The 21,987-nt window shown below is 42.9% G+C and overlaps 1 protein-coding gene across 1 annotated transcript in view; it reads left to right on the top strand.

Moving 5' to 3' along the window:
* Positions 1 to 10,566: 10,566 nt before the first annotated feature.
* CADPS (calcium dependent secretion activator) overlaps positions 10,567 to 21,987 on the top strand; it is a 266,034-nt gene continuing 254,613 nt past the window's right edge. Inside the window, exon 1 of the mRNA XM_047778450.1 lies at positions 10,567 to 10,644. Within this exon, the coding sequence (XP_047634406.1) occupies positions 10,624 to 10,644 (21 nt within the window). The 5' untranslated portion in view covers positions 10,567 to 10,623. The remainder of the gene's footprint in view (positions 10,645 to 21,987) is intronic.

Below are 21,987 nucleotides of genomic sequence, written 5' to 3'. Positions count from 1 at the left end.
GCATTATTTCATTCATTTTTATGGCTAGGTAATATTCCATTGTCTATATGTACCACATTTCTTTTTCTTTTTTTTTGTGTGTGTGTGTTTTTGCTATTTCTTTGGGCCACTCCCACGGCATATGGAGGTTCCCAGGCTAGGGGTCCAATTGGAGCTGTAGCCACTGGCCTACGCCAGAGCCACAGCAACGCAGGATCCGAGCCACGTCTGCAACCTACACCACAGCTCATGGCAACGCCAAATCCTTAACCCACTGAGCAAGGCCAGGGACCGAACCCGCAACCTCATGGTTCCTAGTCGGATTCATTAACCACTGTGCCATGACGGGAACTCCTGTATCACATTTCCTTATCCATTCATCTATTGATGGACATTTAAGTTGTTTCATATCTTGGCTATTATAAATATAGTGCTTCTATGACCATACAGGTGTATTATCTGTTTTGTCCAGATATATGCCCAGTCTCAGGAGATTTTATAGAGCACTGGACATACAGTGTTCCCATCCTCAGGGCATTTGTGGTCTTGCAGAGAACATGACCTGGAGCAAATAACTCAAATGTGATGAGAGTGATAAAAGAGGAGGTTCAAGATGTTGTGGGGACCTTGAAGAAATGACCTTAGCTGAGGTTAGGATGGATCTTAAGGAAGAAATATAGAGGCCAGAAGTTGGGTTAATAAGTGCTAGCCAGATGAAGATGGCATGGGAAGGCAGAGTAATGTGCCTTGGCCTGAGGTATGATGAGTATGTCATGTTTGAGAACCTTGAAGCAGCACAGAATGGCCTGAGCTTGGAGGCAGGACAGAGCAGTGGAAAAAAGGCTGGAAAACTTTGCAGGAGCCAGATGGCAGTGCTTCCTCCATTTTAACAAGGATCTCAGGCTCCTGTTGCCAAGGATAATGGAATATTTTTACAGGGTCTTAGGCAGGAGAGTAATGTGAGCAAGTGCCTGTGCCCAAAAAATGAGCAGAGAGCACTGCTGAGCATGGATTCCATCCTTGATCTCAGAGTGTGCTTCCCAGCATCACCAAGGAAGGGCAAATTCTTGGTTCTCACCCCAGACCTCCTGAATCAAAACTCTCCAGGGATGAGGCCCATGACTCAGTGTTTTAGCAAGTTCTCTAGTCAATTCTTAAATACACCATAGTTTGAGAACCACTGACTTTTGGTAAAGGTTCTCAATCTTTTTGCACAATGGAATCATCTGAACAGTTTAAAAAACTGATGCCTATACCCAACAGTAATGTCTGATTTACTTGGTCTGGGTGCAGCCTGGATATCACGATTGTCTTTCATGTCCCCCAGGTGATTCTAATGTATGGCCAGGTTGGACAACTATGTCTGAGGGGAAGCAGGTAAACAGGTAAGGGATCCACAATGGAGACGGTGACAGCTTGTCCTAGGGAAGTGGATAAACAGAATCGACGGATTCAAGAGATACTGAAGGTGTGACTTCATAGTTAAGAAGGAATAAGCTAACGTAGTCTTATGCATCCTCTCTTCACAAAACCGCCTGTTTCTTCCACACCCTGGGCTTCAGCTGCCATACTCCCACCCTGACAGATGATGCCTGCTTCCTTCTCTGAATAGCTGCAATTTCTTGTGTCTCTGGGTGTGTGCAGGTGAATTGGACCATCTCCCAATCCCAGCTGTGAAGATCATTAAGATGATCCATAAAAATCACAGCTACATCCTTCATGCTGGATAAAAATTGTGGTCTCTGGCCTCAACGGTACTAAAGAACAGCCTTGACTCTCTGGCCCTGTATCCTATTTGAGGCATCACAATAAGTCCTTAATGGTATTATCTTGTTTCATTCTCATGACAAACCTCTACTGTTGGCATTATTACTATTAGGACTCCCACTTTACAGATGAAGTGGAAGATATAGAGAGTTCAGCATATTGTCCAGTGTCACAGAGCTGATAAGTGTCAGAGCAAAAATTTGAGCTCAGGTCTGACTATTTCCAGTTCCCTGGATTCCAGACCATTGTGCCCCACAGCTAGTCTGGCAGGAAAGGGAAATCGGAAACATGTGATCTGTAAGAGGTTGAGATACTAGACTGGTTACAGCTACCTATAGAAGCAGGTTGATACATGACTAAAGTAATCAAGGAGGACTTTCCTAAAGAAGGCAGGTCTCAAATCAGACCCTGGATAAGATGTCAGCTTTGAAATGGAAGAAAGTAGAGAGGAGGTCACAGGATGAGAGTAGGACTAGAGAAAGACCAGTTGAGCACTGCAGGATCATAAAGGAATGAATTGGCTTTCTGTTTGGGGTATTTTTATGTATTTGTTTGCTGCTCACTCAGAGAATTACTACATTTGGAGCTCTTGGGTTATATTTACTGCATTGCCAGAAGCCAGAGAAGACATAAAACGGGTGACTCAAATGCAGAGAATGTTCTTATTGGCTCACAAACTCTGGGAGCTAAACCTTGCATTTTGCAATCAAGGAGAAGCACATCCTTCAGAATGGAAACTTTGACCTACTCAAGGTCTTCTCTTAGAAAGGAAATAAGGCATCGTGGAGATAGACACTAATGATCTGGTTTTAACTCTTCAAATGTGGCGTTCTCTCTTTGGGTGATTTTTATAAAAACAAAATATAATTGAGTGTGTCCAGGACACCAAACTCCACATTTTCTCTTCAAATAACCTTGGAACTGAGCCCTGGTAAAGATTCACGTCAGAGGCCCAGCTGCAGTTTTCACCAGACTCACTCCCAGTGATAATAATAGAAGTAATAATAAACCTACAATGTGTTAAACCCCTGCAGTGTGGAGATGTCTATGATGTCACCATTACAATAGTCCTCTGAGGGTATTATTTAGAGTTCCAGGTACAGATGCTCAAAGAGATTGAGTACCCTGGCCATGGTCACACCATGAGTATATGACAAAGGCAAGATTTGATCTTAAGTTTTTCTGATTCTAAAATCCATGCCCTGTTTTCTCAGCATTATCCTATCTGTGCAGGGTTGGCTGTCTCGGAAACTGTCGACAAACTACCTCATCTTTTGAAGCTTGGTTTCCTACCTGAAAGCAGGGGAAACCTGATCCTCCACTTTAAGTGTTAATAGAATCAGAATTTGTGTAAGGAAGAGGTATACAGCCACGGAATACCAAGTACCAGTAGTGGTTAAGACTTCCTGAAAATGACTGCCTGCCGGTACTCCGCTAAGTGTCAGACACACACAGTGCATCATTTAACCTCTCCTCAGTCCTACCAGGGAGGTATTATTATTCCAGCTGTAGAGCTAAGAGGGTTGAAAAAATAAAAGTTAAGGCTTAGAGAGATCTCATAGCTTGTTCAGTGTTGCTTGGGCTTCAAAGTGGAAAGGCAACAGTGAATCCTGGACAAGAGAGGTCTGACCCTGTTGTGCAGCCTCCACATTAGAGATGGACAGACGGAAGGCAGGCTGGAAGGAAGAGATGGGAAGAAAGGTGTTGGGAGTGGCAGCAGCCAGACGTTGACTGCAAACCTCCATGCATTCTGGAGGCAGGAGCTCAATACCCACATCCCCTCATTGGGAACTGACACTGTCCTGGCTGTAACTTTCCAGACCGCAGTGCACCAGGCAGGCAGCATTCGCTGGAGCAGTTTGTCTCTGAAGGCGGATAAAAAATGCAGGGCTGTGGAGGATAGGAGGGCCATGCCAGTGCTTTATGGGAGGTGCCTCTGCCCTCTCCGCAGTAGCTCTTGACAGCCTCCTTCTCAGACTGAGTCCCTGGGCGCCCAGGGGCAAGGCTGGAAAATGGAGAGAAAACAAGGGGAACAGATTGAGCTGAACCCAGGTCAGCAGGTGGCTTGCACCACAGCTGCTGACAGGCACACCTGCCTCCATGCCCCATAGTCAAGAATTAAGGATGCTTTATCTGCAGTGAGACTGGTGATAGGCCAGCTAAGTTCAGTCTTGACCTATTTCTGCAGAAAGGGGCGCTTCCCAGGACACAGCCGCCAAGCAGCAAGACATAGAGAACTGAAGGTTAGCAGGTTGGGAACCTGGTCTCGGCTCTCTCACTGATGATTTTATGCCTGTGGGTGGGACATTTTCCCTCTTTGGGTTGAAGTTAACTCAGTCCTTTGGTTGGCCAGGCATTCATCAGAGCACACTCTCTATTTGGAACCAGGCTAGGAGCCAGGGATGCAGAGCTGACCAAATTTACGTGCACCTTCCCTCACAGAGCTTGCAGTCTGGGAGGTAGAGATCAAATAATCACATGAGTGGTGTGGAATTATAATTGTGATAAATGCTAATAAACAAGAGGTGCACTGTGCCCAAAGAATATATGACAGAAGGGAATCTGGAGGGGTCAGAGAAGAGTTTACTGCACAGATGAAGAATGAAGGAAGTGGTGATCAGTCAAGAAAGGGAGCAAAGGAGAGTTCCAGGTGTGAGGGACAGTGCATGCAAAGATCTGGAAGCAGGAGAAAGCAAACCCTTCCAAAGGCTTGCAGGGGACCCAGTAGAGCAGACTGAGGCAGAGGAGGTGGCACCCAAAAGTCCACAGAGCCCCACCTCCTAACTGTCCTCCCAGCCACAGTTCTGGATCATGTTGAGTACAGTTCTGAGGACAAACTTTGTCCATTGGCTCTGAGGCTGAGGACCAGAGATGTGTCCAGAAAGCAGAACAGTTAGTCAAACAGTGCACCAAGTAATCTGCTTGCTTCTGTTTAAATTCTCTGCATATTTGAATCACATCCTCTCTTTGCTTGATTGCGGATTGCCTTTAGCAGTAGCAGTGAGGACTGTAGAAGAATCCAGAGTTGGACTCTCCTCCACATCATCATGATGCATGATACCCAGAAGATTCAGGCATCCATAGGAAAAGTGGTACCCAAGGATGTCTTCCGGGCACACCGTCAAGGCCGACCCTCCAGGGCTTCAGGGCTAATGAGGATGCCCAGCAATCTGGTGCAATCTGTATCAGCCAAAAAGGTCAGATGGAGTGTTTTCCTTTCACTGAGACATAGACCTTTTTGCAGAGTGGGGTTGCTTCCTCTCTGCATCCTTCTCTCTCTTCCCAAATTCTGTCCTTGGACATGAGAAAAGTGAAGCTAACAGGAAAATTGCCTAGGTGAGCATGGCCTGAAGTATGTTAGGGTATTCAAACATATTACCCATGTTGTCAGATAAGTTTGGACCCACGTGAGCTTGCCTTCATGTAGCATTTCTCACTAACATGTCTGGTGGCTTCTCTGGGAAGGGGAGAAAGGAAGCAGACTTTATTTGGCTGCAGAAGTCTTTTTCATAGAGGGTATGCAGGAATGATGTTCTGCAGAATGCAGCTTTGAGAAATGCTCATCCTGGCTTTTCAGAGATTCCTGGAACATAATCACCTAGGGTTCATCACTTTTCAAATGAAAGGGTTTTGGACAAAGAGGTTATGACTTTGGCCCCAGATCCCCTGGCTAAGGGCCAGTTGGGACCAGAATACAGGCAACTACCGTCCATTCCAGGGTTCCCCAGTCTACCCGCCTGGTTTCTTTCATAAATCACAAAGGGCAGGGAGGGGGAGTTAACATCTGATGAGCCTCCACTCTAAAAATTGAAATTGATAATTCAAGAAACTAGTTGCTAAGCTATTGGACCTACTCTATGTCAGCACCATACTAGGTGCTATGTATTCATAGTCATCTCTCTCCATCCTTCTATCTACACACTGAAGTACATATCTTATCTCATCCCTGGTTTTGCAGACAGTAAAACTGAGGCTTAGAGAGGTTTAGCCACTTGTTCCATGGCTTTGAGTAAGGGAATTGCAGAGATTTGGACCCCAGTTGGCCTGACTTCCCTTGAAGCATATAGTCTCATTCAATAGCTATACAAAATAAAGATGGTCCCCACACTGCAGAAACTGAGACTTGAAGAGGTTAATAGACTTGACAGGGTCTTGAAACATGGGAGAGGGATAGCTGGGCGCTGTGAGGTCCTCCACCATGTAGTGCTCCTGCCGGTGCAAACCAACCCCAGAGAGCTGCTGGTCTGAGTTTTCCTGTCTGCATTGACAGGAAAACTCAGAGGTGTAAATGGAGAGACTCCCTGACCTTGGGATGGGTTTGAACCAGTGTCCTAGGTGATACCTGTGTGCACTTACCCAGCACTGAGCTTTGTTCTCCATCACTTTAAAGAAAAGCCCAGAGAAGTAGTTCCCTTTGCTGGGCTGGCAAATCAAAACAACCCACTGCCTCTCTTTGACCTCTGCTAGTAGGAAGATTATTTGGCTAATTAGGTAAAAAGCTTTCATACCCATGTACATATTTTAACCCTAATGAGCTGTCAAAGGGAAAGGTTTGCCCTTGGCCTGGTTTGCCAGTGGATCTGTCCTTTGCTCAGTGGAAAAGACCAGCTAGGTAAACAGAACCTCGTTTCCATGGAAGCTCACTCTCTGGCTTTTTCTTTCCAGCACTTGAAAGGTAATTACTTGATTTTTCTTTATTTTGAGGGGTTTCATACAGCAGGGCTGTCAAGCTTTTCCACAGAGGATGGCTTCTCTCTCATGCCAGGCTATTTTAGGGAGCTTTGGTTACATTTCCGTTTTCATCTTCCCTTTGGATCATTAGCTCTCCAGCAGCAATGTTCACCTGCCAGTCACTTCTGCCAATTAAAGTCCAGTGGAGCAAAGGACTTGACCCTGGAGAATGGGGGGATACACTGAGAAGCCAAGGAAGTTCATCTAGAGATGGAAACTTCCATCACCTTCCTTTCCAAGCACAGACTATCAGACCAAGACCCCCATCCACACAGGGGTGGGACATTAGCCCATCCAACACCTTCTCATCTGAAACTTTGACTCTCCATGTGGCCCATGTCAGAAATATAGCCAGCATGGACTGTTTTGATAACAAAAAGCAGCCATCATTTCCTGAGGGTTTGCTGCATGCCAAGCCCTCGGTTGAATACTTTATGTCTGTGGTCTCAGTGAATCCTCATGACAGCCTTTGGGTAGACTTATTACCTTGATTATTCAGATGAGAAGACCTGAGCACAGAGAGGTTAAGTAACTTGGCCAGCATCACATAACTACTAAATGGCAAAGCCAGGATAAGGATCTGCCCACAGATATCTTTTTTTTTTTTTTGTCTTTTTTTAGGGCTGCACCTATAGCATGTGGAGGTTCCCAGGCTAGGGGTTGAATTGGAACTGTAGCCGATGGCCTACACCACAGCCACAGCAACACCAGATCCAAGCCTCCTCTGTGACCTAACCACAGCTCACAGCAAAGCCAAATCCTTAACCCACTGAGCGAGACCAGGGATCGAACCTCTGTCCTCATGGATGCTTGTTAGATTTCTTTCTGCTGAGCCACAATAGGAACTCCACAGGTATCATTTCTTAGGGAGAGCTCTGGCACTGCTACAGTTTCCCCAAAATAAATCAGTCGTGACAGGAGATGGAGTGTTAACATTTCTCAGCCCCTCAGTGATGGCCCTATGTGTTCAGTTGAACAAAATAGCTGAGTTAATTGTCAGGGCCAGTGAGAAAACCAAAACAACACAGTAAAGAAGAAAGTCAACAAAAAGCGAAACAAGACAGGTCCAGATTGAAGCAGGGCAGACTCTGTTTCAGATGGCTTATACAACTTTACCACATTCTTGAAGCTTACAGAGACTCAATTTCCTCACCTGTAAAATGGGGATAATAATGGTGCCGACTTCATAAAGTTATTCCACTTGAGGAATTTTCCAAACTGCTCTGTGGAATACTGGTTTTCAGTGAAATAATTGTGTCAAAGACAAAGTTAAATGCAGTTAAATAGGCTTATTTACTCTAGAATTTTTTATCTTAATTATGCTAATATGTCATAAATTTTCAGGAGGGAGCAGTGTTTCCTGACCCCAGAATCCTTTTCCTGGGAGAATGCCCTTTAACATCTATTTCTTGGGACCCCTTAGAAAAGGCTTCAATATAGATCATATAGTACCTGGTCTTAAAATAGGCATCACTACGTGCTAACCCCATCCCCTGTGTGCCCAAATTGTTCAAATAATGATACTTCTTGTTAGACTCAAGCTTCATGGTAGCAAAAGCTGGGGCTGTCTTATTCCTTTCTGTATTCCATTATCTTGCATAGCAAGACATTTCATAAAAAGTTGATGTATGAATGAGTAAGTGAACCAATGAATGAGTGAACCAAGCTTTGTGTAGACCTAACCTGTTCATCTTCATTGCTGGCATTCTCTGCTGTTTCTAATTGTATTCAATGAAGCCAGTGGGAAAACTCATACACCACTGTGAAGCTTCATAATGGCCATGTTTGTATTGGGCTGTATTTTTGGCTTTAACCTCTGTGAACACCATATCTTTTGACAGAATTCCCAACTTGAGCCCCAACCAAATCATTTTCCTTCTTCTCTGGGAAGTAGTATGAAGTTTTCTTTACATACGTGTTTTGAACAAGACACTTCTGAGTGTTCCCTATGGGTTTGCATGTGGATATGAAGTCTTGGGCTTCCAAGGAAACAGAATAAAAACAGCTCACTGATATTAAAACCAGCACTAAGAAAACCATGCTTCCCACATGTGGTCATGGATGGACCACTGATCAGTGGTATGACTGCTCTCTGGTGATTCTCTTTATTTATCTAGAATGGGATTTCCAACTCATGTTCACCAGATATGATGCAAAAAATTAAAAAATATATGTTAAATAATAGTTGGGTGAGTCAAAGTGTGACAGATTTCCTTACTGAAGACTTCTCAGAAACTTTGTTCATGTCAACACAGCATTGCTCACACTTAGATAACCACTCTTTTGGAGCCTTTCTGAACACTTTCTTTTGGAGTATCTAATAAGATTGTTGTTCAGCAGAACATCCTTTAGAAAATGCTACCTTAGAATACATGGCCATGAGTTGCAATCCAAGCTTTATGGAAAAGAGAAGATAAAGCAACTCCTGAACTGGACAGGGTGGTAAATGCACAGAATAAAATCAGATGGATTCTTAGGTGTTTTGTAAAACAAGCCAAAGAAAACTATTCATGATGCTTCAAAAATATGACCATAATTTATCCAGTGTTCTCATTTACATCATCTTAGTAATAACATTTTTTATACCATTTCATAGAATAAATAAGATTTTTTAATCATGGAGCTCAGTTTTCATTTTCAAATTCCTGAATAAAAATTTCATACTTTTCAACTTTATAAACAAAAATGGCTTTTAAAAGAAAGGGACTTAGGGAACACATTTCTTTATCTACTTTTTGTTTTCACTTATTAGTTTCTGAAAAGAAAAATAGAGCACATCTGATTTGAATGTCACTGTTCCCTTCTTAGGAAACTTTTCCGTGAATGAAATAAATTATAAATTATTGAACAAAGCAAACTCTATTACAGTTGGAAAGATAACACAAGGCTTGCTTGGAATTAGAGAACTTCAGTCCGCAGAGCAGGGATCAATAACTATGGCCCATTGCCACCTTTCATACATAAAATTTTACTGGAACACAGCAGTGCTCATTCCTTTACTTATTGTCTGTGTGTTTTCACACTTCATTGGAAGAGCTGAGTCACTGCAACAGAGATCTTAGGCCTCTCCTAGCCCAGAGTGTTAATTATATGGTCCTTTATAGAAATATTTACCAATATCTTTCATAGATTTATAGAAAGATGTAAAAGGGATGGTGGAGATTGTATAACCAACCCCTTCATTACATAGATGGGGAAACTGACACCAGAGAAGTTAAGTTGTCTACCCATCGGAGGTGATGAAAAGAGACTTCAACTTAGGTATCAACACCAACTGAGCGGTAGCAGCCATCTGGAGTACTGAGAAGGTCTCAGGACTCAGAGAGAAGGAATGCAGTAGTTGACTTATGGTTCAGGGGTGGGAGAGCAGCAGGATATATGGCATGTAGGCACTATAGATGCTCTATATGTTATTAATAGTTATAGTACCCTCTCCTATCTTGTATGTCTGCCCAATAAACACTTTCTTCATTGGACTCCAAAATAGGAGTGCCACCTCATTAGTGGCACTGCTATCTAGAAGTTTAGATGTGATTCTTATCCAAGTTCATTCAAATGACTTTCTTAGCAATGTCCTGCCTACCACATCACACTCTGCCTGAAAAGATTTTTTTATGACATTTATTTCTTTTTCCATTGTAGCTGGTTTACAGTATTCTGTCAATTTTCTACTGTACAGCAGGGTGACCCAGTCCACATACATATATACACTGAAAAGATTTAACTTGGGATTTCCTTCAAATTGGATTTTGTCTGTCACATGATTCTTAACTTTTCTTTTTTCTTTTTGGTCACACCCATGGCATAGGGAAGTTCCTGCCACAGCTATAGCATTACTGGACCCTTAGCCCACTGCACCGGGCTGGGGATCAAACCCATGCCTCAGTAGTGACCTGAGCCACTGTAGAGACAATGCCAGAACTTTAACCCACTACGCCACAGCAGGAATGCTACACAGTTCTGACATTTAGTTTAGAACTAACTGTGTTCATGGGAGCACAGATTGGGGGTGTAAAATGGAAAGTCATGAGCATCTTGGTTTTTGTCACCCAGACTGAATGTCTCCATGTTTGTGCTTTTGTGCAGCTGGACAATCCAGATGAGCAAGCAGCCCAGATCAGACGAGAGCTGGATGGACGCCTCCAAATGGCAGACCAAATAGCCAGGGTAAGGAAACTCTGGGAACATTTGCTGGGGGACCAGGCCAGAGTCTCACTCAGGAAGAAAACTGATTATTAAGGACCATGAAAAGATAAAACTGAGAATGAGAGCAGGAGGGAAGGGGGCAGTCACTCTGATTGGATCCTGAGGCCTCCTTTCTCAGGGCACCTCTCCTGGAGACAGCACATGTATTTTCTATGCCCCAGCCAGTACTCAAGCTCCAGCCTCACTTTTTTTTGGAGTCCCAGACTAAGACTTCCATCTGTCTGTTGAGCATGTCCACTTGGATAGTCCCTGCATTTCAAGTTAGATGTGGTCAGAATCTTACTTCGTATCCTCTTCTTCCCACCAAGTACACATCCCCACATGAACTCCTTTTCCATTGGCCTCTACTTCCTGTGGGTGAAACCTCCTAGTCAGTGTCGTTTTCTCCTTCCTCCCTACAACAATTCACACACAATCTGCCACGGCTCATTGATTCTGCCTCCAAAATGTGGGTCAGATCCCTTTACTCCTTTCCAGCACCACTGCTAAGGCTCCGATTCAGGCCCTCGTCTTCCACGCCTGGACCTTACATTAGCCTCCTCATGAATATTCCTGGCCCCACTCCCTCCCCACTCCTGACCGTCCTTTACATAACTGCCTTCTAAATGTCCTCTGTGAACATCTCAAAACAGAGCCTTAGAATCCTTCAACACAATCCTCCCTTGGCCCCAGAACAAAGTCCAACTCCTTTAGCATGATCTTCAAGGCTTTTCATCCACAGACCATTATGCTTCCTTACCAGCCTCCCCTCCCACAAGGTTCTCACCAGAACTCCCCATTCTAGCTACACAGAATGTCACCCTCTGAATATCCCGGGTCCTTTCCAGCCTTGGTCCCTTTGTACCCACTGCTGGTTCCACTGAGAAGGACCTTTCTTCTCTCCTCCCCTTAGCAAGCTGTCTGACTCAGCCTTCAGTCCTCAGCCCAGAACCCCTTCCCCAAGAACTGAGTGAGTGCTTCCCATTTTGTGATTTCTTCACGCCACATGTAAACCTTTATTATGACAGTTCATCGAAGAGTGACTATCCATTTACGTGTCTGAGTCTCCCAGTAGATAGGATTGCTCTAGGGTTGGGTTTATGTCCTCCTATGATGACTGTGAGCCTACGTATTATCTCCTATTCTTACTGCAGTGCCATGTGTGTTACTGTTAACAGTCTTCCTACTAATGGTATCTGTTGAGTACTAACTCTGTGTCAAGCATGTTAAGTGTTTTATGTGCACCGCCTCATCCAATCCTCCAAACAATCCTAGAAGGACATTGCTGTTAGCATTCTTGTTACAGAGATGGGAAAATCTAGGCTGAACAGGATAGGTACTACTTAGGAGGCAACACTGGACCCTTTACACAAGTCTGTCTCAACATCAGGACTGGGTCAGGTACTAAGCTAAGCTAAGGTACAAAATTTCAAAATGGGTGAGGGATGCAGTCATCAACATAAATAATATTTAATGAAATACTTTGAGATCCTGCTGCATAGCACAGGGAACTATATATAATCACTTGTGATGGAACATGATGGAGGATAATGTGAGAGAAAGAATGTGTGTGTATCTATATATATATATACACACATACGCATACACACAGAGATATATATGTATAACTGGCTCACTTTGCTGTACAGCATAAATTGACAGAATATTGTAAATCAACTATAATAGAAACAATAAACATCTTAAAAAATGAAAACTATAATGAATGCAAAAATGTCCATGAAGAACAAAACATCAATATTTTACATAATAGGATCCTACTGGTTCCTATGGTGGCCACAAGGTATGTGTTCATGTGAGGGTGGGCCGTGGGAATTGGAAGGGGGGATAGACACCAAGTAGAGCTTGGCATTCAACCTTCCTCTTTATGGAAAGAAGTGTCTCAGGATGTGTTCCCGTGGAAAGGAATTCTCCTGGAAGAGAAACCAAAGAGAGATCCCAAGAAGCAGGAAGATCCCCATCCATGCTCAAGCAGTCTTATTGAAATGTTTTGCATCTTGTTTTTGGACACCTTCAGTGTTTCTAGTAGAGTCAGTCTGGTGGCTAAAAATAGTCTGAAGTTATTTGGCTAAAGGCAGTGTAAAAGGCTCTTATGTTTGAAAATCCTGCTTGATGTGGGAGTAAACATCAATAAGGCTTTAGAATTTACTTCTGTAAACTCCCGGTGTCTCCTTAGCAGATTATCCAGCAAATAGAGGTCCTTTGGTCTATGCCCTGCCCTGAGGCATCTATTCCATTTCCACCTAATAAGTATTCATGCCACCTAGAGAAAAATTTTACACACACACACACAAACACACACTTCAAAAACAAGCTCATGGCACCTTTAGTTTTTTGTTTGTTTGTTTGTTTTTACTTTGAGGCATACCTTGATATTTTAGGAAACTTGTGTAGTCTGTGGTGAACAGCTGTTGCATAGTGAGCCAAGTTGCTCATTTTTAGACAATAAGTCAGAAAACTCTGTCCCCAGGTCCATGCTGCTAGATAGTCTGATACCAAATAGGATGTTAAAGACAAAACTTAGAACTAGACGTTCTTGGACCATGAAATAGGCAATTAAAGTGAACCTTGGTCATTATTCACAGAGGATGGAGAATAATTTCAAAGTATATAGAGGATATATTTAACATTCAGATTATTGAGGATTTCTACGAGAGTCTGCCCACTGCTCTCTCCTGATCTCCCCAGGAGACAGAAATTGAATGTCTTCTTTTGCAGTATTCATTCATGCCAATGGCTCATTTGCCACAATTACTTGGTCTTGGAAGTGACTTTTACACCTAAGTAGAATTAATCCTGGTTCCAAACCTGTCCTGGCCACAAGTGATTGGTCCAGAAATGGATGCAACTAAACCCATGAATTCCTTCACTGGGACCTGTGGACTGTGGTCCAACAGAACTGTATCTTCTAGTGGTAGAAAGATGTGTGCAGCCATGTTCAATTCTTCCATGTAGGGAAAATTAAAGAATGAAGTCAACATAGATAGCTTCAAGAGAGATAAGAGAGATGGAATATACCGAGATTCTCAGGATGTTCAAACCCCTGGATCTACTTATTCTTGACCCTCAGCTGTATAACTGCTTTCACTCAGTTCAGTTGAAGTCCAAGGAAAGTAAATTCTCTGTTTGCTTAAACCAACTGGGCTACTACTGAAGAAAAGTAAGAAACATCTTACCTACTAAAAATGAAATAAAATATCAGGATCTCATATATGGGCTAGTTCATGAAGAGATATTAACACAAAGCTTATCTTCTTTTAGCATGCCCTGATTTTTCTATTTCTGGCATCACAGTGAATTTTATTGAGGGTGTGCAATTCAACCCATATGGCGGAACATCAGCTCCTATAAATATCATAACCAGAAATTCCTGGAGATAGATGTCATCCATCATACATAATTCACTCTGTTCTCTGAATTAAAAGATGGGCAGAGCATCTTGAATGCAAATTAGAAGCACCAACTGAAGGAAGCTTATGTAAAAGAAAGGACTGATTTTTGGGGTCAGGAGTGTCTCCCAGAGCCCACAGGCAAGGTACAGCCCAAACCAAGGAAGGAAGTAGAACCAGGGGCACCACAGGGACAGAACTTTTCCCCATCTCTTGATTCTGTGTGGCCCATTCATTATTCCTTCCCTTTTTGTAAAGCAGCTTTCTTCTCAGGTGGGAGACATGACTGTTGCACAGTTCTCTATGTTTCCAGGATGACCAGTTAGGAATTCATTCATCCAGTCAACCTCTCTCTCAAATCATTCTCCCTACTTTCTCTTTCCTCTTTTCTCACTGCCCCCTTCATATTCACAATTTCAAGAATAAAGCCTCTGATTGGCCCAATTTGGTTCAAGGGCCAACTCCTGCAGCACTCACCCAACCCGCCATGGAAAGGGGATGAGAACATGTAGATTCTGGAAATGTATCATAGAGGGTGATTATGGTACTCACAAGGTAGGGCTGTGGGTTGGGTGGTTGTTATGAATTGGGAGACACTCCAAGATGTGTAAAAAAAAAAAACGTAACTCTTGCTTATATGGTGTTTACTTTGTGTCTGACTCTCTCCTAAGGATTTTACACTTGATAACCTATCTAACCCTCCAACAACTTTATGAGAAAGGTGCTATCAGTATCCCCATCTCATAGACAAGGCTGAAGCAGAGACAGAGGCCTTGTCCAAGGTCACTCAGTGACCAGAATCTGCTCTCTTAGCCAGTGTGAACACTACCATTACAAAGTGCCTTCCCAAACACAGCCCTCATTTCCCCATCAACCCAATCCAAGCATCCCATATGCCTTTCACCCAGGCCTTCATCTTACCACATCCTAACCTCTCTCTTCTCTCATCAGTTCTTCATTAAATGTGTCCAACAGTGGCTGTGAAAGTGCTCATAAACTCTCATTTAGACCTCTGACAAACAATCCTGGGAGTTCCCATATTTCTCCCCAGTTTAGCGCATGGAAGAGTTTGTGATGTACCAAAATTCACTCAGCTAGTAAGTAGAAAGCTGAGTGCTCCAGCTTTCCAACTTTCACATTCTTTAGAGTAGTCAGATGACAGGTGGGGAGTTATACCAGGACAAGCCTGCCCCCAGTTCCTTTCTCCCTGATGTTGCCTCTCTAGGAAACTTGCTTTCTCTCTTCCATGGAAATTGGCTGTGCATTCCCTTCAGTGTATGCAGAAGCCCAAATGAAGCAATAGCAACAGGCAGAATAGGCTCTGGGAGTTCTGAATCCCTTCTAATTTGATTTCCTTGGAATCTGGGACAGAGGTGATAGGGACCTTGGTGGTTCTGCCGAAAGTATGTTCATCACCACATGCTTGTGAAAGGCATATGTTTGCCCTTTCTTCTTAGGAGAGAAGGGGGGAAACTGCAAGGTGGTTTTCCTCTACCCACAACCCTAGACTCTAATCTCTCAGTTCAATCACACCAACATCCAAGGAACCAAGAGATAGAGATGGCTGTGTGAGCCTTCACTGTGAACATCAGACACGCTGCCTTAAAAATTCCACAAAGAGATCTGAATGCATTTTTAAAAAATCTGGTAGAAAAGACTTCTTAATCCCTGTTCAAACATACTCCCAAATCCTCTCATGTTGACATTAAAGTGTCCCCAAATTTTACCCAGGAATTAAGTTTAAGTTATTTAAATTGTCTGATCAGAAACTGACATTGAAGCTTAAATGAGAAGATTGTGGCATTAGGGCTGCTGTGATATTTGCCAGTTCTTTTGGACGCATTTTGGGGTAAATTCTGAAATTATTGAGTGAATTATATAAGACAAATAGTACACCTTTTGTAATGTTAGTGACAGAGGTCAAGTGTGCTTCAGCACCCTTGGTTTTTCAAGCTATCATTTAAACATGGGGTTGCCATTTAAACCCCTATTCTTGGAAGTTCCCTTGTGGCACAGCAGGTTAGGGATCCAGCGTTGCCACAGCTGTGGCGCAGGGTCAATCCTTGGCTGGAAACTTCCACGGCCAAAAAGATAAATAAATAAATAAACCTGGAGTTCCCGTCATGGCGCAGTGGTTAACGAATCCAACTAGGAACCATGAGGTTGCGGGTTCGGTCCCTGCCCTTGCTCAGTGGGTTAATGATCCGGCGTTGCCGTGAGCTGTAGTGTAGGTTGCAGACGCAGCTCGGATCCCGCGTTGCTGTGGCTCTGGCGTAGGCCAGTGGCTACAGCTCCGATTCGACCCCTAGCCTGGGAACCTCCATATGCCGCGGGAGCGGCCCAAGAAATAGCAACAACAACAACAATAACAACAACAACAACAACAACAACAAAAAAGACAAAAAATAAATAAATAAATAAACCCCTATTCTCGGCCGAGCACAATTACCATCATACCACGGCCCCATTGCAAATACGGATGATATGCCTAAGTGAGAAATAATATCCAGATATTTCCCTGAAGGAAAAGTGCTGTCCATGCCTTGCCAGAAATCAGATAAAAGTGGAACCCTCTCCTACCAAAAAGTGACAGCACCCCCAGCTTATAAATGCATCTTGTACCTGGCATCTCCCCTGTGTCATGAAGTAGCAGAGTGTTAGACACATGCTAGAAGCTTTGTTCAGCTTTGCCTGAAAGAATGTGTGTAGGGAGACGCTCCATGACTCTGGCCTTTGTCAGGTAGCAGAACTCAGGGGAATCTGAATTTAAAGAAAAATCTAAACACCAAGGAGGTTCATTCAGGGGCAGGAAGTCCACCTCATTCATAAAAGCTGAGGAAGTCAGACTACTCCTCTCAAGGACAGCTTTGAGTGAAAGGGCCAGTCCAGGAAATGGAAATACCTGGACCTTCAGTAGCTGTGATGCTGATTTTCACAAATGACTGCCAAGACCTTTCTCTTTTAGCATGGCCACCCTTCCCCCCATCACTCCCTATACTTCACCCACCACACCATCCATGTGGACTGGTAATGGTGGAGTGGCCACTATTTATGGAGAAGCCATCTGACCCCTGTGAGCCATGCAGAGGTGGTGCTGGGGAACCCCTCTGAGAGGCCCCTCAGGGTTCACCTTGGCCCTGTGGCCACTTGGGGCCAGATAACTCAGCCCTATCACATGGTAGCTAGCAACATGGGCTCCAGGTTTCAAACTCAGTTCTACTGACTCTGGACTTAACCTCTATGCCTCAATTTTGTCAGGAAAATGGGAATAAATAATAGCACCAGCCTCAGCAGGTTGTTGGATTAAATGAAGTAAAGCTCGTAAAGGGCTTTGCTTAGTGCACAGGACATTGAACTTGTAATTGCCAGCTGGCATCATGGTCTTTACTCTCATCACCATCATAATTGGTTGGGTCTGTCATTAGAGTGGTGGGAGTAAGTAGCAGGCCGCTCAATGTAAGTATGTATATGTGTCTATGTATATATCTTTGTGCATGTGTGTGTATATATGTATATGGGCATGAGTATATGTATACATATATGTATGTACTTATTATTCACATTTCACATATAGAAACTACAATTTGGACAGGTAAAGAAAGCTGTTAGTAAATGGCAGGCTCAGGATTCAAAGACGAGTCTACTTCAGCCCTGTGAACCAGTCAGGTACCTTGGTGTTCCTTTGTACCCTGCACATGCCTCTGTTACTTCATTTGTCACAGGGAGTCTGCTAGTACTTTCTGGCATTTTTCCCCCAACCTTGGACACCTAACTCTTGGCTGACTTTCATCCCCAGTGACAACTGTACCATCTGACACATGATAGGAACCCAGAGAAATGTCTGAGAGATTGTATTGACTATGAGTGACATTGTCCACAAGCGCCCCATCTACAGAGTGTCTTTCAGCCACAGCCTCCCTTCTGATCATCCACAACATGTCATTTGAGCCTTTGGGGTTTAAGGAGGCTTTATCTGAGTGGGCGGTAGCCTGGCCAGCTTTTACATGTACCCACCTCACTCTCTTATGGGTAAAAATGCAGACAGAAAAGCAAAGCAAATGACTGACAAAGCTGTTACCACTTTAAAATGCTGTTTTTCAATATATTCCCCAAATCCCTCAGTGTGGCCGAGCATAAGTAACTCTGGTAGGAATTATCCTTGAGGGGCCATCCCCACTATGGAATGTTATCAGCCCAAAACAAAAATAAATGGCTGGCAGAGAATTTCTTTTGAAGACCTCCTCTGTGCATATGCTAGATCTTTCATAAAGCAATATGAATAAACAGTCTTTTTGTCAAGGCCAATTTCCTTTTATGCTTGGAAAAGTAGCAGTCGAGATGGACGACTCCATTTTCCTTATTTTGGCACAACTTCAGCTTTGAAATGTGTTTATAATGGGTTTGCTGCTGAAGACTCCCGTTTAGAAACTCGGCATGGATTGACAGAATGCTATTCCTTCTCAAGGCTTAAGTTCTCAGAGCAGAAAAATGGCCTTTTCTTCCCTTGCAGACTTCAGTTTTATGAGCCTCTTTTTATGATATCGTTAGGAAATATCCAAGGTCTGAGAGGAGTGATTATTCTTTGGATTTTTCCAATACCCTGCTGCAAAACGTTTGGTGGAGGCCAGCTCTGGGCCAGAGTGGTGGTGTCAGTAAGCACTGGGTCTTCTTTCAAAACTTTAAGACTGTGGAGTTAAAAGGCCTTAAGTGAGTCCCAGAGGTGGATATAATGAAGGGAAAACACTTAATAGTAAGTCTCTCCCAGCTTATTGGCAGAAAAGAACCCACTTCACAGACATAATGGTTTTCCTCCGCAGCTGCCAGTAAAAATCAAAATCTCATTTACCCAGCACCCCCAGTCTCCCATATAGTTATGAGATTTGGGCCTCAATGCAAGGAGGAATGAGATAGGTCAGTATAATGGCCTTCAGACTTTTAGTATGTAACTGTTGCTGTTTGGCAGCCTTTGACATGGATTAACTTGCCTCATTCTTCTCCTCATTCTTAAGAAAAGCCATGTTCAAAAAAGATGAGGAAATATTTTGTGACCATGTTCAGTTCTATAGACCTTCTTGGATTCATGGTTGCCTGTTATATTTTTTCATGAAAAAGAGCAAATACAAATGGCCCTGTCTCAGCCAACTCAACCCCTTTGTCAAGCTCATCCTCTTCCTCAGACTCTCAGCTCAAGGGCCACCTCTGGAAAGCCACCCCTGGTTCTCTCAGGAAGAGCTCATTTCTCATCTACCTCAATTATAGCATCCACCTTGATATTTACCTCAGATCTTTCTCCCCACTAGCTGTAATCTCCAGGGCAGTCTTTATGGTCCCCTTGTGCCTAACACTGTGCCAGACATAGTTTGTGTGGTTGTGTTCTCTAAGTAACAGTGTCCTAGAAAACTATAGCCTTTGTCATAAAGGATACCCATATTCTTGAGGCTCACAATTGAGCTCAAGAATGAAAACACAAGCCTAATGTGCAGAAATTTGAAAGATAAAGGAATCTTGCACTGCATCATTACAAGGTCCTGCCGAGCTCATCAACCTATTTTCTAATTTCTGAAGGACCCATCCTGCTTCTTCTCTCACATTCACTCACAGTGTGTTTAGAAAGCACCACGCAGCAGGCTGAGCCCAACATTAAAAGTGGGAAGTGATTATATCAAGAGATTCTGAAGGAACCAGCAATGAAAGGTTTCTGGGTGGATATCAGACTCCCATACACATTTACCTGGGAAAGCAGAATCTCAGTGTGCTTGCAGAACTTAATTCATCATCCTTCCACCTCCTTCTCATAGGTGAGTTTCAGCTGCATTGATATTTAATATGGACCTTTTGACAACTCATCCCAATACCTATGAGTTCACTCAACTCATAGGTATTGAATACTACTATGTGCCAAACATTATACTAGACAACAGGAGTTCACCAGGGCTATCAAGATAGGTATGGTCCTGCCTTGTGGTCCAGCAGGAGGATAAAACATTAAATAAATTTCAAAATTGTTTCATTAATTATAATTATAATAAGTGTTATCAAAAAGGTGAACTGCATGTAATAAAAAAGGATAAAAGAGGGATCCAACCTAGTGAAGTGAAGTCCTGAGGCTGAAATATGGAAGATGACAAGATGACTGAGAGTCACCTAGGGAGGCAGGTGGTAAGAGAAACACTTACAGACTCCAGATTGGAAAAAACTGATGAAGGGCAAAAGCATCTCCAAGCTCTATACAGAGGACCCACTATGCCAATATCAGTGAAGTTTCTGTGGTGGAAAAGGAAGACATACCTTTCTAGCTGTGGGCTGGGGGAATTATTAAAAGGAAAATTAGAAAATCTCAAGGATCTAAAATGCAGGAGGAACAACTTGGCTTAGAATTGGAAAACCAATAAAAATCAAAGCTCCTCTCTGTAACTCCAGAGCTTCTTCTGCCCCTCCCTTCCTCCTCCTCTCTGTCTCTACTTCCCTCTTTCTATCACTCCACCCCTCTCTCTTTGTCACGTGTCTTATTCTGCTTTTACCTGATCCAACATGGAAAGAGACTCCACCCAAGAGTCTCTCTGATCTTACTGTTTTAATTCCACCACCGATTGCATTCTCAGTATCTCTCAGTGCAACTGCTTGAGACATTAAATCCAGTTGCTTGCCAGCCACTTGGTAGAATTAGTTGGTTGACTTTGAGTCAGGGGCCCATATATTAGACATAGTATTTTTCTGCCACCCAGAACTGGCAAACCAATTTATGTTCTGTGTGATACAGCTGAACTTCTACTCTGAACCCAGGGGTAGAAGAAATAACTCATGCCTAAGTAATTCAGTATGACATGCCACTGGCCATGCAAACTGGTTCAGAGCAGGTACATAAATCAGATTTCAGGTGAGGATTCCAAGATAAAAGATGCTCCCTATTCTGTGAGCATTACAAGAAGAGATGTTCACTTTTCCTTTAGATAATATGATGTAATAGTGAGAGCTTGAGATTTTTAGCAACCTTTTCATAACCTTAAGAGGAGCCAGACTGAGTATGAAACCCAACTCAGAGGAACCCAAACCAAGACCTGGAGGAAAAATTTAATTATAATAATATCATCTGAATCCTGATTATAGCCCAGCCTGAAGCTGGTTCTACTGCAGGACCTTTTCAAACTAATAAATTTCTTTCATTTGTCTGAGCCAGTTCACATTGGATTTTTCTGTCACTTGAAAAAAAAAAATGTCAAACTGATTTGGCAGGCCCTTATCTGCTCTGTTATGGAGCTAGACTGAGGAGATCAAGTTCATGAAATGATTCTTTGTAAAGGTGAAGTATCAAAGTATATTCAGGGTGCCTGGACAATATAGAAGTATGTAGAAACAGCCCAGCTAACGCATGTTGCCTTTACAGATGAATTCATAAGAAGGGGAAAAAATAGAGGTCAGTTCTCATACTGAATTACTTTATCTTCTTTTCTAAGGAATTTTAATCAAAGTTTTCATCACTTCATTAATTTTTTTCAATTTTTCTTGAAAACAGTTAACTATTCTTCTTAGAAATAGCCACAGGCAATGTTTAAAACATCTCAAATGAGATTATTCAAATGATTCAAATCCTTTTGAATTATTCATGTGAGAAAATCTCTATAGGTATCCAGAAATAGGGTGTCTTTCTGTCTCCACAACTTAAAAACAACTGGCTGCATTTTGCTAAAAAGAAAAATCTTTGAACTGAAACCAGATTTGAAAAATATCACCCCATTTTTCTTCCCATAAATCAAATTTCCTGGAGAAAATTGAAAGGGGAGATAGAACTACAATAAAACATTTGACACTTTGTTACTATATGTTTATATACGTGTTTCTTCCCTGTTAGAGATTATAAATAACTAGAAGGCAGGCAGCTGTCTATTCAACTAGGCTGATCATTTTTCTAGCACAATGC

The sequence above is a fragment of the Phacochoerus africanus genome, chromosome 1 (assembly GCF_016906955.1).
Source record: "Phacochoerus africanus isolate WHEZ1 chromosome 1, ROS_Pafr_v1, whole genome shotgun sequence".
In the NCBI taxonomy this organism is placed as follows: Eukaryota; Metazoa; Chordata; class Mammalia; order Artiodactyla; family Suidae; genus Phacochoerus; species Phacochoerus africanus.
Note: the sequence above shows the minus strand (reverse complement) of the source record. Positions and strands in the feature narration are given on the sequence as shown.